At 36.2% G+C, this 19,440-nt stretch overlaps 1 protein-coding gene across 2 annotated transcripts in view; it reads left to right on the top strand.

Moving 5' to 3' along the window:
- Positions 1-19,115, top strand: part of fhl3a (four and a half LIM domains 3a) — a 35,089-nt gene extending 15,974 nt beyond the window's left edge. The window contains exons 2-6 of one of the 2 annotated variants that reach the window (XM_055046996.1): positions 12,273-12,445; positions 13,476-13,650; positions 15,461-15,630; positions 15,749-15,935; positions 16,492-19,115. In XM_055046996.1, coding sequence (XP_054902971.1) covers positions 12,290-12,445; positions 13,476-13,650; positions 15,461-15,630; positions 15,749-15,935; positions 16,492-16,643 — 840 coding nt within the window. In that variant the 5' untranslated portion in view covers positions 12,273-12,289 and the 3' untranslated portion in view covers positions 16,644-19,115. Of the gene's footprint in view, positions 1-12,272; positions 12,446-13,475; positions 13,657-15,460; positions 15,631-15,748; positions 15,936-16,491 lie in introns of both variants that reach the window. The other variant, XM_055046994.1, reaches the window with a different exon arrangement.
- Positions 19,116-19,440: the final 325 nt, after the last annotated feature.

The following is a 19,440-nucleotide window of genomic DNA, read 5'->3' as shown; positions in this document are numbered from 1 at the left end:
ATCCTGTGACTTAGAAAGATATTGATAGATAGAATTGAACCATACGCATCACATGATTTAATGCAACTATTTGAAGTTCAATCAGACCAGAGTTCTCTTGTTAGATTTAACCAGATTATTTATCTTTGCTAAATGCCAGAAAACTTGGTGAGGATATTTTTTAGAAATTTTATTTATTTTTTCAGAAGTTCACTTATCAGTTAGCATCAGGGATAATTGTTTCCTAAACTATATGTATTGGGTCAAACCTTTTGTATTTTCTTCCATAAGTGGCTTTGTAGTAGTTTTATGGAGTTCTGGTCCATTCCTTCTGACAGAGCATGTGTAACACAGTCAGATTTGTTAGATAGGCTGCCTTTTCAGATTCACCCACAACTTCTCTATGGGAATGAGATGAGGATTTTGTGATAGTTACTCCAAAACATTGACTTTATTGTCCATAAGCCACTTTTTAACCACATAGTCTCTATGGTTAGTCAATTTGGAAGACCAATCATCAGATCAGGACATATCTACAAAAATGAAGGTCTTTGTACCTGTGTGCATTTTCAAACGACAATCTGGCTTTTTATGTTTCTTTTGAAATAAAAGCTCATGTGGGTATAGGAGAGTTAGATTGTGAATGATGACACTATCTTTTCAGCTTCAGCCAGCATCTTCACAATATCTTTGGCGTTTGTTCTGGGCATTTTGGACCAAACCTGTTCATCTATGACATACAGAACCCGTCTCCTGCCTGAGCGGTATGATTGTTGGACATTCCCATCATGTCTGTACTTGCAAGTAATTGTTTGAACAGATGAATGCAGCACCTTCAAGCATGTGGAAATTGTTCACAAAGATGAACCAGACTTGTGCAGTTGCACAGTTACCTTCCTGATATCTTGGCTGATTTCTTTTGACTTTCCAATTGTGTTCAAAAAGAAAGCAGTGTGTCCAAGCTGTGCCCTTAAAATCAGGCACCGGTGTACCCCCAATTAACTAAAAAATAATTGATACTGACCAAATGTATGTAAACTTATAAATTTGTAAAAAGTTACAAAAAATGTCTAAAAAATATTCTTGCTGATTTCCGTGGAATTTAGCAAATAGAAATAGTTTAAGTAATTCTAACTAACCTAAAAAATAAGTTTAGTTTGATTTAGACAGACAGTGAGAAAAAATGCGTATGTCTTTTTAGTCATTGTATCGAAATATCTGGCTTTAAGTATGGTTAAAATGTGGATTTTTCTTGCAGTGTAACAATATTAATAACAGTTATATAGTACATCTACATGCTGCTCATAACACTCTTAGTATTTATGGCAGGGGATGATGAGATGTTTGTTTACATTGAAAAAATAAGATTTTTGGTTTAGGCTTAACTCTTATGACCTGATGTCTGTCGCCATGAGTTATAAGTCTGATTGTGTTATAAATGACTGCTTGCAGCTTTTGCAGCTCTTTCATTTCTGACTTTGCAGTCTGTGAAATCTTTCATTGCTTTCTTAATGCCCTGCCAGTTTGTGTTGATTCAGCAACATTCAGATAAATGTCTTGGAAGCATAAGGAACAATTTTATGTCCATAATTAAATAAAATAAGTAATGATGATCTCTTTCACTGGACTCTAAAGAAGGATCCAACTGTGATATCAAGTAGTATTGTACCAACTTGCAATTCTACATCAATTCTAAATGGTTGCATTTTCAGGTAGATAAAGTATATTATATTTCCAAAAAGCTAAACACACAAAAAAATTATTTTTTCTTAAAAAGTAGGCAAAACCACATGCTGTTGGCTGATGTGTTTAAAAAGTACTTGACCTGCTGATTACTGATCAGAACTGCTTACTGGCTGATTCCCATCTCCGTCAAATTGAATAAATCAATACTTTAAGAATGGTGTAAACACCATAATGCAAAATTAAAGTAGCTTTTATGGCAAATATTATTATCTTCTCATAGCCATTAACAACAAGGTCAAAGCATTCTCCAACTCTTATGTCTTCAGATTCTTGTGGTCTTAAAATCCCACAGCAGTCCGTCAAAGGCACGTGCCTCAAATCCAAGAATGTGTAAATAGAGGGAGTTTTCCAAATTGGCCCCTAATTTTTTGTGGGATCAGACAGTTTAGAGAACTGAGCTTTATAAGTTGGAACAATTGACTTAGTGATATATTTGCTGAGTTTGCCTGGCAGTAAAGCAAAAGCAGTTAGAAAGAAGAAAAATCTTTTTTCCTGTTTTGTCACTGAAGGTATTGCATCAGAATGGGGGGTGGTCTTATGAGCACAACATCCTCTCTGGGGGCTTACAAACTAGTTACTAAATCAGCCAGCATGCCAGTGGAAGGATTCTGACCTCACTTAGCATACTTTTCACTTGACTCTCATCTGAGACTGTCTCTTGTGTGGGCTTTCAGTAAAATGTTCATTGAGGTTTTAAAACAATACTCTTGAGCAAAATACTGCATGGTGTAAAAAGGGAAATGGTGCTCCAGTTAAAAGGTATGGCTTCAAATTTCAAAAGGATTCCCTCACCTTTGGAAAAAAAAGGTTAGGATGACAAGGAGGATGTGAAGATAAAATGAAATTGACAACAAGTCACTTAAAATTAATGGGTTAATTTTAATGACTGATTTAGATCAGTCAAATAAAACTGACAAATAATCTCAGACTGAGAAATAGTTTTATGAGCTTTTTTTTCCTGACATTTGTTCTGTGAAGATGAGCTTTTTGCCAGTTTCTTTCTGTCATTTGAACAATTTTTTAGGAAATTCCAGCACAGAAAAAGGAGGAAAAAAAGGACACTCTTCCGTGGATTTTGAAAGCAGTGACACTCCACTGGCACACAGGAGTTAACTGCATAGTTTCGTCAATGCAAACCAGATGTCAAGCACTAATGTATGGCAATATTTTTTTTTCCAAAAGAAAGACAAACGTAGGCTAAAAATGTCCTCTAGTCATGATGATATAGAAATAAATACAGTCATTTCAGTTTCAAACTTCCTCTTAGGGTGGTTGGGTCAGTACTGCATGGTTTGCAGTAATTGCAATGTTATTGTTTGGCAGAGTATTGTGGAACAAGCTTTTGGAAAGAAAAAGATGACATTAGCAAGTCAGTCACATTTTCTAGTTGAACTGCAATGCTCTGAAAAAGTATTTTCCCCCATAACAACTTACCTCTGATTTTTTTTTCTCCACATCAAAATAACTTAATCCTATACCAACATATGTTGAGTAATTGCAAAAAGCAGTTTTCACATGCTTACTTCATTTGAAAAAAGAAAAAGCTACCCAAACACCTTGGTTGTATGCAAAAAGCAATTACTCATTTAACCTAATAACTGGTTATCCCCTCCTGGCAATGAGTCTGTCTCACTGTATTGTTTTAATTTAGTAAAGGCAATGTTTTATGGAGCATGAACTTTAAAGTTGTCCCATAGCATCGCAATTGTATTTAAGTCAGGGTTTTGATTTTGCCACTTCAAAACTTCTGTTGTTGGTTTTTTGAGACATTAAGACATAAATTTACTGGTATAATTCAAGTTAACTTTCCTTGCTGCATAAGCAAATTGCACTTAAACTAAAGGCCGCAAACTGAGGCTGGACATTTTCCATTAAGATTTTATAATAGAAAGCAGAGTTCATGGTTCCATTGTTGCAAGTCGTCGAGTACCACAGTGCCTTAGATGGACAAGCCTTTGGCACATTATTGGAACAAATTTGATTGTACCTCTCTTGGAGTGGTTCACCCCTGTTCCAAGCCTTGGAGACTGATTCTCCAATGTTCTTGATTTTCTTATGTATGTTTTACTTTTAAAGGTCTTCATCCTGCTTCATGTTGTTAGACAAGTTCTTTTCAAGTTGTTTCCTGATACTATTGGTCAGATAGTTGTTAATTTATGACTTAACAAGGGGGTTGAATATATTTTCATGCAGAACTGGGTGTGGTACTTTTTCTGATTGTATTTATGCTGCTTAATTTGTCAAAAAATTAAATTGGTCAGATGATCTGAAACTTTTAATAGTGTCACAAAAGTTAAGCAAGACATTTGCGAGGGGATAAATATGTTTTCACAGCACTGCATGCTGGGGTGAGCATTGCACATGCTGTTATTTTCTTTAGCAGATCCTTGAGTCTAAACTTGCCAAACAGCTGTCGCAGTATGACAAATTTGCGTTTTAACTTTAGCTAAATAAATGTCAGCACTTTATCTACCAGACCTTTGTTTATCTTTTGCAGATCTAGTCCATTTGATAAATGAGGTTATAATATTTTAGCCTACAAATAGCTTTTCTCTAACCCCATAGCGGGCACTGTACAATACAGTACAGGCTAATATCAAGCCATATCTGCTCAATAGCATAGTTATTAAATGTTGCCAAAGAGGGAATAAATTACAAAGAGCAAAGTGTCATTTTCTGCTACAGGTAGTCATTTTTTCCCTTTTGTTTATGATGCTGGCTTTGACTTGAACCCTTTGTCACCTCCCACTCAACACCAGGTGGTGTTTAAGAGCTCAGGGACAATAACAGGTTTGTGTTCCAGTGTCTGGTCCTGCAGCATGTACCTTGTCGTCAAGTCTGACCCAGCTCAGGATCTCAGGTGTGCCTGGATTAACCTCAGTCTGCTTATTCTCAGTCACTAATGTTCTTACAAACCTTTATCATCCTGGTAATATGCTGTTGGCAGACCTGGTTATTATTTATCCAAGAAGGAGATAGAACAATTATGACAACATTCATAGTTAATCCCAATATTTAGCAGCCCTATTTTAACAGTGGCTCAATTCCAAACTAATAGTATAAACTTGGAGGACTGGAGATTGTTTAAAAGCTTTAGGTTAGCACTGCTGTTAAAAATGTGTTTTAGCATAAATAAATCTTTTAATGCAAAAAGATTTTTCAACTCTATTTATGTTTAAAGAAATACAGCTTTTAATGTCAGTACATTAATTTATTCTGGGGAGAAAAAAAACAGTTGATTTGTGAGTGCCTAAGAAATTCTAATCAGTTCTTCATATTTTCTTGCTTTAATAGGAAATGATGCTGACATGACACAGAAAGAATGAACATTTTATTGTACTCTTTTGAACCTGAAATTGTGTGCTTTGGTCAGATAAAACCAAGATGTATTTTGAGACAATAACTTCCAATTAAACAAATGGCATTCAGGTTGATTCAGTGTTTAATCATTTGTATTTCCAGAACCAGCCATCAGAAGACTGTTTAAACAAGACTGTGTGTTTATAAAATGAGTCTGTATGTAGATCCCCTTCATGAGCAATTTCCTCTCTTCCTGTGATAAGATTCATTGCCTCAGTGTGTCATTTTGATTATTTCTCTACATTTATCTGATCTAGTAAAACCAGAACACAAAACATTGAAGTAATTAGGTAATTTGTTAAAAAAAGACAAAAAAAAAAACACACAAACACATTTTCTGAATCCAGCTCTGATTTGCGTTTCTGTGACCTGGAAAATCCTAACGTTTTTATGTTATTTTTTTTTTATAAACCAAGTAGACAACAGTTAGTTGCTGTGGTTAGTTTTGTCTGATTCTTAAGTATATAATGTGCTGAAAAACATCAAATGAATCCTTCTGATGCTGTGTTGTAATTTTCTCTTTCTGAACCATTTGGGAGTATTTGTCACACACTTTAGCTTTTGTCTATACTCAGCAAAATAAAATTATTTCATGGTCATGAGGTGGAAAATCTATTTCACTACATCTCTGTCAGGGGGTTTTCTTGTTTCTGAGGCTTTATTTTACCTCACTTTGAAGCAAGGAGGTCAACTTAAGATGTAAAAACATGTCCAGAAAACTGAATAGATACAATGTGATGATGTCCCAAAGTTTTTTTTTTCTCTAAAGGGTAGTAATGTGTAAAATCAAACTTTTTGAGTTTTTGAGGGAATTAATAACATTTATTCCCTCATTGAAAATATACCTAGAGTGTTGCTTCTATTCTTTCATGCAGAATCCACGAATCTCCCCACTCAGCTCCTTCAGACTAGCAGCAACAACAATTAACAAACACCTGTTCGAAATGGGTGCCTGCTGAGCTTATCGTACACATTACTTCTCAGTCCAATACTTCTAAGACCGGTTGTAAACAGCAAAATGGAATGCCATTGTTGTGATGGCGTCCTGAAGGGAAAGTATTGGGAAGAATAGGAGTTTCTTAAAGTGAGAGTCCAAATTCAATGTGTAAAATTATTAATCAAATTTTTCTTATGTTTGATATAGGCAGTATTTCTATAATAACTAAAGGTAACAGTTACTTGATAGTCCTACAAAATAGTACCATGTGCCTGGAAAATACATAATACTGCCCCTTTGAGATTTCAGTTTTTATAAGTTATTGATCCTACCCAAGGTTCAATCTTCTCCTTGACCGCCACCTTTTCTGGATTAATTTAAAAAAAAAACAAACAAAAAAAACCAGGCATAGTGTTGCAACACACTTCTTCCACTGGTGCCTGAGTCGATTTGTTGCCAGAAGATCCGTCCAGGCAAAAGCGATCAAGTGCCCTTTTTAGCTGCTACTTTGGAAGTACATTAAATGTTACTGAGCACAGTAAAATCCACACATGCTGAAGTATCCACTTTAACTAAACAGCCCCTCAGTCATAATAGGCCTATAAAATGCAATCCCAACAATATCAGCAGTTAACCTTGTGCCTATCCACTCTGGTTGGCTTTGTAAAACATCAAACTACTTTATTACAAACTTTTGTGCTGATCTTTGAAATCACATATCAGACAGAGACGTCTGGAGCAGTGGGCAGCTGTATGGCTTGATGCCAATGCCTACAGGTTTGATACCTATAATCCAAGAGATGACTCCCAATTCAGAGTAAAATCATTACCAGACAGCTTAATATAGGACGGAAAATTCTACTTTTCAGTACTGTAGCTACATATTACACAAACCTTAAAATAAATCCAGATGGTTGAATAAAAACATCCATCATCAGACTGTTTCATAATAAAAAGGTCATTTATAATAAACCACTTAGTTTCCCAAATGTCATGTATAAATAATTAATGTGAATACCTGTCATTGAATATATTAATCTTCATGACAGGCTGAATTGAAATGTAGAAAAAGTTTGAAAGTAATATTTATGGCGACTTCTTTGGAGGATGTTTGTATAATTGAGTTAATTGTGAATGACGTCATCATGGGACGAGAAGCAACTCATCACCGCAGGAGTATTTCTGTTTTCGTCAGGATGGTTAGGCAGAAAAGTTGTGCACATGTAACAGATCAGCACATCTACTATCACACTGAGACATAAGCTGACTGAGGTAGGATGAGCTCTTTCTGTGACTATGGTCATAAGAATGGATGTCAAGCTTTGTCTAGCCTTATTTTCCACGAGTGGATGGCAGAAAAATGGGAAGCTGGGAGTCTTATTTCTATCAAGCTTCTAAGGCTTGTCATTTAGAATTAGGCAGCTAGTAAGCAAAGTTTGAGCTGGGGATTTCTGGCCTGTGGGAAAGAACTGAACTTGGTGCATGCTAACTCTCCAGTAGCTGTCCATGACTGCTTCTCTGGAACAGCTTTGATGTTGGTTTGGAAGCATCAATCTGTTCTGTGGTGTCTCAGTTGTCCCGAATATAACCTTTTTCTGCCAATCAGGGAGTATTGTGATGACTAGCAGAGTGCAGCCTTCACATTCTTGCCTTATCTCATATCCACACAACAAGCTAAGAATCCAGCAGGCTGCTTGTAAGTGATATTTGTGCAAGTTCACATATGCCTAAATATGCAACATTTTTTGCCTGTGTACTTAGATTAAAATGTTTGATTTGCTAAAAAATAATTTTAAATAATTCTGTTGCTTGACAGAATTAGGAAATTCTGTCAAGCAACAGGAAATTATGTTTTTCTTTTTATAAAAAGACAGGAAACTTTTAAGCGTAAGTACCTTGTGTTACATTGACTTAAATCTGGCATATTGACTGCAGATATGAATGCAATGATAAAATCTATCATTTGAAATGTAACACAAAAGTGTACAATGTTACACTTTTTCAATTACCAATATTTTTATGTACAAATGCACATAAAATAATGCAACTGAAGTTTACATTACTGGCTGTAATCTCTTCTCCATCTTTTAATGGTGGCTCCACCAGCAATGATAGGCTAAAAAATTGTCTTTCGTTCATCATTGTTTTTTTGTTTTTTTTATAATTTTCAGTTTTTTTTTTCTTTGTTTATTGTTGTATTGCTCAGCCCTATGTGAAACACCTTTCTTAACAATGCCAACCTAATAGCAAGATGTGAAATAGTTTAAGAGTAATTTAACCCTCAATAGAAACACCGTACTAGATACATTCATGTTTATTATTCATGCTTCTAAATGCACATTTTTGTCCTTTTAAGTACAATAACTGCAGTTCTCTATGAGAATATGAAAAGTTACATTAGTTGTCCTCTGTTATAGTAAACATCTGGGACTGGTAGTAACCATATTGCATTTTACCTGTATTCTGTAATGTCTTGAATCTCTATGTCTGAATAGTTATTTATTTGTAATACATAATTTGCTTTGTGATGGGATTTCAGAAAAAAGTAGGAATTTTTCCTAAAAAGGTAAAAAATATATATGTGAGGCCCTTGAAAGGTACTAAAATCATCTGCAATACTAACACAGACTGACTGTAATAATGCGTACCATTGTATAATCTTAGGAAGGTTGAAAAATACCAAAAATAGCTCAAGACAATAAACGTGATTCTTTGTTCTGTGTTGGTACAATAATGATTTCCTTGAAAAAGCCCACAAGTTTCCCAGGGGCCTAAAATCAGTCATAGCTCTGGTATTTTGGAGGATTATTAGTAAGTTCTTCGTCTGTGAGCACTGGAAATAAAGGAGATGGACCTCTGCTGGGAACAACCAGAGTAGAGACTGTAAACAGCGCTGTGAGAAACACAGCCTCACGTCTGGAACCTTTTCTCTCTTCTCTTTCGGGTCAGCAACATGTGCATGCACTCACGTCTTTGTCCATCACCCCTGGGGTCAGGGGGTTGACGTCATGCCCCTCTCTGTGAGACCGTGTCATCGGAAGTTCATTACAGGCCTTACTTTGGCTTGTCAAACACTGATACTGGAAGCAAATCTGCAGACGAAACTGCAAGGAAAAACAAGCATTCACTCTTCTTTATGGGGTAATATGTGTTTTTTAGGCTTTCTAGTCTTTTTCACAGTTGTTCAGTCTTAATTGGTGTACCAAATCACTAGAGCTCCCTCAGATTTTATTTAATTTTTTCTGAGAACGCAAAGTTTGAAGGGAAACTGTAATTTTTTGTCCTATTGGTATTTGCCCCTTGCTGATTTCTACCACTTTTACATATTTTTGTTACCTTTTAATGCTTTTGATCATCACACAACGTTTTAAATCAAAGACATTACATTACAAATGGTTTTTGGAGTTATCATTAGATTATTTGGGGGATAAAAATCTTTCACATTAGGTTGGCCTCATGCAATGAAAGTCTGCCTAACCCTCGAAAGTAGTTGTACCACCAACTGCTAGCAAATAATTGCAATGGTAAAAAGTAGTTGTTCACGTTACTCTTGGAATTCTCGGCCAAGTTTTCAACAGAGCACCCCTTCACCCACACAGCTCCACCAGACTAGCAGCAGCAGCAACAAGCAAACGTGATAGAAATGCATGTCTGTTGAACTCTGAAGACCAATTTGCATCAGTGGATGTCAGGAAGAAGCATTGCTGTGATAACATGATGAAGGGAGAGAGCTGGAGAAGATTGGAGGTTCTTAAAGAGTCACAGGCTGATTTCATGAAATCAGCTATGGCTATGATGCAAAGTCAAGTTAAGTTTGATATATACAACACTTTCATAACAACTGACAGTGACAATGTTACGTGATTGTGCTATAAAATGTGATTATGTGCCGATACATAATCACTCCTCATTATAAAAATCCAGCAGAATAGACATCATTAATCAGGATTTTTTACAAGCAAAGTTAGTTTTTTTCATGAACAAATCTTTCAGTTCTGAAGCATTCCCACAGGATGACATACCACCAAGCTATTTGACTGCCAGTACTGTGTTTTATTTTACTAAAATGCTGTTTAATGTTAGATATGATGTAACAGACAGAAGTCGAAACATGCTTTGTTGCTCATGACTTAATTCATGTTATGAAACATCGTCTTTTTAGCTGGTTTCTTAGTTGTACAGGTGCTAGTCAGACAGTAGTCAGACATGGGTACTGCTTGTCCAATTAAACTACAAAAATGTGGTTAATCACAGTTAATTCAGGATTTAACAAGGAACACGGGAGCACTATATTTTCATATACGAACACAATATTTTGAATAATGGTTTAAGAAATTCAAATTTTTTTTTGAAAACTATTACTGTCTAAAATCAGTTTTATAATCTGATAAAACTGATTTTGGTGTGGCCAAAAAGAAAACACAGAATACATCTGTAAGACGAAGAATTATTCTTCACAGTACTGTATTTCAAGTAGCATGTGCCAGGATGTAAAATTGTCTTGACTTAGTAGTTTCTGAACTCACTCTTGCAGCATTTCTAGCGTGCTGATACGTAAATTATACATGCGCATTTAGAGGCAATAAATATCTTAGCAGTACAATTTACTTTGGAAATTAGTGTTGCTTTTGTGTCGTTGTAAGTCATGCCTCATCTCGTTCACTCACCCGGCAGGCGCAGACAGCACATTCTGTACCTTTTTCACCTGGCACTGCTGATTACAACATGATTCGAGTTCTCCTTTTTAGGAATATACCTTCTTGATCTAATCTCTTCGTAATCTTGATGTAGACTTATGGTTGCAACATTGCTGGAATTTAGGGATGGATGGACTTGTGAAATTCAGCGGATGTTGAACACATGCAGACAAGTTCATTGCCTTAATGTTGCATTTCACAGACCAACCACAGCTGCTCTCTCAGATATTTAGCCATAACCTCCAGATGGATATTGTAACATGAGTGATTAGATATTTGTGATGTATTTAGCCAAGTCTCTGAGTACACTTAGAGATGTTGCTGTAGTAATGTGAGCTACGGTGCTATAAACACTGGGCTGCAGGGCTGTCGTGAGTTTAGACTTCATAATTAATGTTTTAAGGTCACTGAAAGGGGTGAAAGTGCCTTAGGGATAGATGTGTCATTCTACAGCAAAAAGCCTGTCAAAGGGCTTCACATAGGGGTTGAGAGCAGGTAAACTCTGTTGGATCATGACTCTCTCACCCCGACTCATTAGGAGCCTTTGTCTTGCAGAAGGCTCGTACACAAACTTGATTCTCTGTTTGATGATGGATTGTGTGCAATTTGTCTCGTTTTGTTCTTTTTCCTTTTCTCCTATGTCACTGTGTTTTTGTGTGGGAGTGTGTTTACATCCCCCTTGTGCGCTTTTGTGTGTGTATTACACTTGATTGTGTAAGATGGGCAGCACGAGTCTGGTTTGAAGTTTGATTGATTGCTATATCAGTGTTGATTATTATTCCTGGGTGGTGGGAATGGATATCCAGCCGTGTGCTCTGCCAGAGGACCGGATCACTTATCACCGGGCTGCCCTCCAGCCATGTCGTAACGTTTAGGCAACCTGATATTGTTGCCGTAATACTCTCATAATGTTATTCTGTGACTTTGTTGTGTGCTCAGTCATGGTCATGGGGCCAACAAGGATGGTAGATCATGCACCCCCTAAATCTATGGGAATTATGTAGTTTTACCTTTATTCTGAAAAGGAGCTATTTGTTCAGGGATCTTGGTATTTATATTAGGGCTATAACTAATCAAGTACTCTACTGAATCAAGTAGTCGGGTTTATGTGTGCTTCCCTTCAGGCATAGATATGGAAAACCACATGAAGTATCGAGCGAGAGATTCTTACCTAATCGTGTCATTCAAAGCCTAATTTACAAAGACAGGTAAACACATAAATACTTTATATATATTCATAGGTGTGTCTTATGTGTTGTGTGTCTAATGCAAGATAAGACTGCAAAAGCTTTTTGTCCTTTCTGTAGTTTTAGCAACAGGATATTTACTCTTTATTTTCATTAGGTTCCATTTTTGGTCAGGGTTTCATCCAAGCTGAGAACAGCCAATTATTGTTGTTATAACATCTGCTACTGCTGATGCTGTGACTCTCACTCCATTACTTCCACATTTTCTCATCCTCATCTCTGCATCTTTCTGATTTATTTACTCTTTTTCTTTCATTAGTTTTTTTTAAACACTGTTGTGCTGACCTTCCTCTTTTTGGGTTGCAGGTTTTCAGAAAACTACAATGGCTGACCGATTCGACTGCGATAACTGCAAAGAATCCCTGTATGGCCGCAAGTACATCCAATCTGATGACAACCCGTACTGCATCCCCTGTTACGACAGTCTGTTTTCAAACACTTGCGACGAATGCAAAGAGCTAATTGGCCATGATGCAAGGGTAAGGGCTCCAACTCCAAATTGTACATGAAGAAAATTGCTCAAGAGAAAGGATGTATGAAAAAACTCATTTGTAAATGTATTTGCTGTTGCTTATATGGCTTCAAAAACTGCAAACAGGAGTTCTTATGTACTTCTATAAATAATTGCTTTTTTCTTGCCCACTCTTTGATAAAAATTTTATTTATTGAGTGGTTGACTTGTCTCCTACCTGAGCTATTGATCTCTACAGCTTCTCCAGAGTTAACATGGTCCTCTTGAATACTATTTTGATAAGTGCTTTCCTTGCCCAGCCTGTCTGTTTGGGTTCAGATCCAGCTGTAGCTTAATCCCTTCATTTCCAGAAAATAGTCTAAACCCTCCTCTAAGATGTTCAGAGTATTTGGGAATTTTCTTTTTTTTTTTTTATTTACTTAACTGCTTTAACCTATTTCCCAACTTTCTCCTTGATCTGCTTGTTGTGTTTGTTGGTTTTCATGGTACTGTTTGCGAACTAATGTTCTCTAATAAGTCTCTGAGACTCTCACAGAACAGCTGCACTTGAACTGAGTTTCAGTTGCAGAAAGGTACTGCAGGTAGCAGGGAGGAGACTTCTGAAGGATGACATTTAGGAGTAAAGAGTCAATGAAGACAAATTTTCTTACCACAACTTTTACATTTTTATTTGTTCTTGTAAACCCTCTTCCCAACTATGTCGTAATTAGTGTTGGTCTGTTGCATAAATCCCAATAAAAAAAACATTAAATTCTGTGGTTGTAACCTAACAAACTGTGAACAAGCTCCAAGAATTTCATTTTATTTGTAGGTTTGCCTTGTTTCACTGTGCAGAAATCTGGTTTTCACTTTAAAACTCCTCTTTGCTCCTGTTGTAAATATGGGTGCCTGTTTACTTTAAGTCTTCCTGTCATTCCCTTATTTGGCCTGTTTGATTCCCAAGTCACTGACAGTGAGACTTAATATGTGTGGAGATTTTACAGCTGTAAAAAATGATTTCCACTCTCTTCATTGTTTCTTCCCTTTTCCACTTCTAGGAGCTCTTCTATGAGGACAGACATTATCATGAGCATTGTTTCCGTTGTTTCCGCTGCGACCGCTCGCTGGCAGATGAGCCCTTCACCAGCCAGGATGATGCGCTGCTCTGCAACGACTGCTACTGTAATGAGTTCTCCTCCAAATGCGTCGCCTGTGACAAGATAGTCATGCCAGGTGAAGGTGAAAATAGACAGAAATTTTTGTTGTTGTGTTTTACAAATCTGATTAAATTGTTTTTTGAAATAAGAAATACCCATAAATCCATAAAAAAAGATTTGGGAACTTATGGAAATATTTGTTATACAATACATACTTTTATGTTCCCTCATGTACAAAGCCTCATTGTTCCTCCTCTTAAATACCATGTAGTAAATGATAATAGGCAAATGATTTTGGAACATGCAAGAGAGGTAACTAACTGTGTTCAGTGATGAATGAAAGTTGTTACATATTAGATCAAACAAAGTAAGAGGAAGAAAAAAAAAAAAAAAAAAAAAGGAACAGGAAAAAAAATATTTAAGCAGCCACCAAGAATGAATGTAACAGTTTATCTCTCTGGATCATTTGTTGTCAGTAAATTGAATCCTTGGGTATGGAAGCCACCAGCAGAACAATGACAACAGGAGATAAAGTCAGTTAGCCAGCACCTATACAACACCTTACAGAGCCCAGAACATCTCTGCTGCTGTTTATGTAGAAAAGCTCAAGTGGCTCAAATTCAGAAAGACTGCTAATAATTTTATTATTATTTTTATTTTTATTTTATGTCACACATAGACTCTTACGGCAATGATGGAAAAGTTTATAGGAAAAGACAAATACCTCACAAAACTGTGATGTTTGCTCTGCTTTTTGGCCACTATTTTGTGCATGCTCTGTTCTTTATGTTTGCACCAGATTTGTGCCATATATTTCACTGAATACATGGAAACAAAAATACTTATTTATTTAATTCTTGCAGCATTCAGATGTATGCAGAATTGTTGGTCACAAACTCACTCAGCGTTACCTGAGTGAGTTATGCAGGAAATGCTGGAACCACTTAACTATCACAATTGTATGTTTACTACATATTTTTTTTTACATTTAATTTAATGTTAATGTTCTCAAGTTGATATCCAGCCAGGACCCAAATCTATAACAAACAGATTTACACCATCAGCTGATATGAAAGCATAAATAAACTCACAAGGAAGTTGTGAAATTGTCTTTAGCAGAAGCTTTTAACAAGATTATTTGATTTAGCTGCTAAAATGCTCCTATTGTCAGTGATATTCTTTTCATCCTGGAGTCAAATCCTCTGATAAAGAGAGGCTGTGTCTCCGCCCCTGATCCCTACCACCTAAAAACGCATCTCGTTTATTTTGGAATCTGAAACTATTTACAGGTTTTCATGTGTTATTTTTCAAATGACTAAATATGTTTAATTACATAATGATCTAGGAGTGTAACATTTTCTTCCTTTGCACCTCTGAGAAACACTTTTCAGTTGTTGTGCAACTCGATTTTAGACTTTCAGACTGGTCCTCGCTTTTACCTATGTACAACAAACAGCTTTGTTATCCATCTTGAGCCACAGTGTGCCCTGCATGAGTTTGTAATCTGGAAAGACTTTTCCAGGTTATTTTCATGTTTTTGATTAGGGAGCAGCACAGAAAGTCTGAAGCACTGAAACGTAAGCAATCTGTGGAAATGTCAGCCACACATAAACCACTGGATCACAGCATAATAAACTCAACATCCAGGGGATTTACAGGAAGATCAATTGGTTTGCGTAACAGAGGGAAAAACTGTATTGCTTTTTTTTTTTTTTTTGTTTAAAGCTTGCTGCCGTAGAAAAGAAGCATGGGTGTGTAGTATTCATATTCAATCAAAATGTGAAATACAAGGATTTTTATATGCTGCTGTGCAATCAAGTATCTTATTTCCCATTTTAAGTGAGCACCCTGTCATATTTTATTCCTCTTGATCTCTATTTTTGCAGGTACAAGAAAACTGGAGTATGCAGGCTCCACATGGCACGAGGGTTGCTTCATTTGTCACAGCTGTGAACAGCCGATTGGCTCCAAGTCCTTCATTCCTGACAAGGACGACCACTACTGTGTGCCCTGCTATGAGGAAAAGTTTGCTCCCCGCTGCACACGCTGTAAAAAGGTCTGTAAATCTGTCAAATATCTACAGTATAACATGCTTTCCTTTATGTAAGGCAGAGGAAAAAATTCTAAGCTTCAGAAACCCATGTGAGAAATGATCCCACATTTGTTCTGTTAAGGCCCTGGCTAAAGGTGGTGTGACCTATCGGGATGAGCCGTGGCATAAGGAGTGTTTTGTGTGCACAAACTGTAAGACGCAGTTGGCGGGTCAACACTTCACCTCCAGAGATGACAGCCCCTATTGCCTGAAGTGCTTTGGCAGCTTGTATGCCAAGAAGTGTGAGGCCTGCAGCAAACCAATTACAGGCAAGATGAAATTACTTTACTTTATCCAATTTGTGAAAGTCAAAAACAGCCCCTTAATATTTAACAAAGTTTTATCAGTTGGTGTCCTGTAGGTTAGAAGAACTTTTTTGTATGAATTGTGAAAGTCTCAAAGAGATAAACCTTGATAAACCTTGACTGGGCTTTATGGAGAAATGTGGGTGTTTTAGTGTTTTAGGGCTAAGAGTTTCTACTACTGCAATTACAGCGAAAGTTTGTTCTTCAAGAAAGTTTGACTCAATGGCCCTAACGAAAACTTCTCCCCACTTTTTATCTACTTATTTAGTTGAAAAGTAAAAAGATCTGATATTTATATTTTGATTCCATCAATTTGTCCTCATTTCTCATCAGGGCTTAACATATACTGTGAAGCAGTTGCTCAAACAACAACAATTAGAACCCATTCTAGATCTTCTCAATTCAAACAGAAAAATGATTATTTGGTTCAGACTTCACTACAACCAAGTGTACATTTGTGCAACTAAACTTATTTAAAAGATCAGCCAGCAGTCCTCTAAACCCAGACTTCTTGTTCTAGGATTTGGAGGAGGAAAGTACATCTCATTTGAAGATCGTCAGTGGCATCAGCCATGCTTCACCTGCTCCCAGTGCTCCATCTCACTTGTGGGCGCTGGCTTTTTCCCTGATGGCGACAAGATTCTGTGCCGTGACTGCAACAGCAACCTATAAAGCACTTACTTAAGCTGATCTCACCATTCCTTTTGTTCTTCAACAGCTTTTTTAAACAACCCAGATTTGCCGTGGAGGGCAACAGGCTTTAAATATTCAGCCTCAGGTCGAATTAACATAAAGACATTAGTTTCTCAATAACCTTGTCATATAGGAGAAGCAATGTTAGTGTTCAAAATCGTGATGTCGCTATGTTTTTTAAATCAGCGAAAGTTAAAAATTGAGTGCCTTATTACCAACATTATTATTTTACAAACATGTTGTTATTTAGTGTTGAAATAGAAATCTGCAAATGCTTGCCACTTTGCCAAAAATGTCTTAATTAATATTATTTCATTCAGGGCTCTAAAGAAAAGACTCAGAACACTAATATAAAGTGTCTGTGGTCTATATTTGAGTTGTATGGTAGAGCTACTATTCTAATGCTCTTATAACTTCAGGTCCATGCATTTTGAATGTCCCTTTGTATCACCTTTCTCTTATTGCTTTATTATCTTATGTCTTACCTTATGCATTTTGAACAGGTCACTGTACACAGTGACAGAGAAGGAGGTGTGACACTTTTTGTAAAAAGTGGCCAAATATTGGACATACTTTTCCTTAAATTTAAAGTGAAAACATGTAGAAGATTTGTTGGTGTAGGAAGCTTTTGGTTTTCAGGACATGTCATTTGCACTTTGGAAGAAATGTGCTTTTGTGCTTTCATTATTTTCTGTTATGTGCACATAATTACACAGTTGAAACACATGGCAAAAGCAACAGATCTCTTTTTGCCATTTGTCTGCCTATCTTATTTTACATAATGTTCAGTTCAGTCTTCTTTTTTTATATTTTAATGTGTATTTTTATTATCTGTTCACAAAGAGTCAATATGTTTAACTTTGAATGAAAATGCAAAACTGTTTTGCATTGCAAAAGTATGCATGCCTTCATTTGCCACTGTTTCTCTCATTACTTAATTTGTTGTTCTTTTTATTGTTAGCTACAGTCATGTATGTCAAAAATTACTGTGTTGCAACAAACTATTTGCACTCTTAGCAATTTCTTCTGTTTGGCTTTTTTGTCACACATTTTAAGTCATCAAACAAAATTCCCATATTGGAGAAAAATAGGAAAGGCAGTTTTGACATCATAATTTTATTTATTGAGGTAGAAATTCCATATACCTGGTCCATTGTGAAAAGTACACTTAATAACTGGCTTTGTAACTCCTGGAAGTAACAACTGTCATCATGCATTTGCAACAAGAGGCAGTGAGTCTTTCAAGGATTTTTTTTCAAACATTTCATTGCAGAATTGTTTTATTTCAGCAACATTTGATGGTTTTCCAGCATAAACTTACTTTTCAAGTTAATTGCACAGGATCTCAATTCAATTGAGGGTTTTGACTTGGCCACTCCAAACCTTCCTTATTGTTTTTTTGAGGTCTTCAGAGTTGGACATATTGGGATGGTATAGATTACCATTCTGCTGCATAACCATAGTGTTCAGATAAAGTTACAAATTGACAAACTGATGGCCAGACAATTTATGGTTGCATCATTTATCGCTGGTCATCCGTATCAGGAAGCAGCAAAGCAGCCTCAGAGTCACTTTACCACCACTCGGTATTACTGGTTGCATAATGCTCTTTTCTAAGAAGCTGTTATTGTTATGCCAGATGTAACAGGATGCACATCCTCCAAAAAGTTCTATTTTTGTCTAGTCAATGCACAGTATATTTTCCTAAATGTTTTGGGAAAGAAGATGTTGTTTTTACAGATGAGATCTGAAAGATCAGCAGTGAATTTCACCTTCAAACTTTCCTATTGATACCATTTTCTTAGTGTTAAATGATGAACAAGGACCTTAACTCAGGTAATTGAAGCCACTCACTTTATATATTGGCTGGGCTCTTCTATGATCTTCTGATGATCTTCTGATGAGCTTGTAGAGTAATTCTGGTCATCCAGCCACTTTTCAGAACATTTTCCACCTTTCCATATTGTATTTATTTGTCGATAGTGGGAAGACAGACAACAATGCCTTTCACATTTTGAATTTCGAGCTTTTTTAATCCTACTTCATGTTGTCAGACAGGTTCTATTTATGAGTTGTAGGTGTGGGTTGATATGCATAGCTTTTATCCCTTTTAAATAAAATCTTTTGGATTTTTTTTATCTTATCTTATTCTGGTAATTTTTCTCTGGCATTAAAATTTGTTTGATGATTTCAAACTTTCAAGTGTGACAAAAAAAAAAAAAAACAATCAGTAATGATGCAAATGCTTTATTTTTCACAGCAGCATAGTTATTATGTTTGTTTCTTTCAGCTTTGATGCTGGTGAGTCAGAGTTGGCCAATACATGTTTTAAGATTGAAAATATGCCATCAAAATGATAATCTTTTGTAATTTACTGTAAATCAGTTTGTGATTGTTGTGGATAAATTGTTGCTTCTATTTTTAAAGATCAATTAAACAAATTGACACTGACTGATATGTGTTTACAGCTTTTTTATATTTTTAGATTTTGTGGTTATGCTGAAGATCTATTGCTGGTCTAAGCCAGCATGGCTTTCTGGTGACTTGTGTTTAAGGCCTGCGCCAAAGAAAACCCCGTTGGAGTGTTCAAAATGTCTTTCTAGGAAAGAAAGTGTGTGCAAGTAGAGCTAAGGAGAGAGGGGGTCTGAAAATGTGTGTGAGAGAAAGTGTTGGAGAAAGCATGCATGTTTATCAGGAAGTAAAAAGCGAGTGTATTCATACACTTAAGATAATTATATGTGCAAGTACAAAGAACAAAACACAAAGAAACGCGTGT

Source organism: Poeciliopsis prolifica, unplaced genomic scaffold (genome assembly GCF_027474105.1).
Source record: "Poeciliopsis prolifica strain line A6 unplaced genomic scaffold, Auburn_PproV2 SCAFFOLD025, whole genome shotgun sequence".
NCBI classification, from domain to species: Eukaryota; Metazoa; Chordata; class Actinopteri; order Cyprinodontiformes; family Poeciliidae; genus Poeciliopsis; species Poeciliopsis prolifica.
Note: the sequence above shows the minus strand (reverse complement) of the source record. Positions and strands in the feature narration are given on the sequence as shown.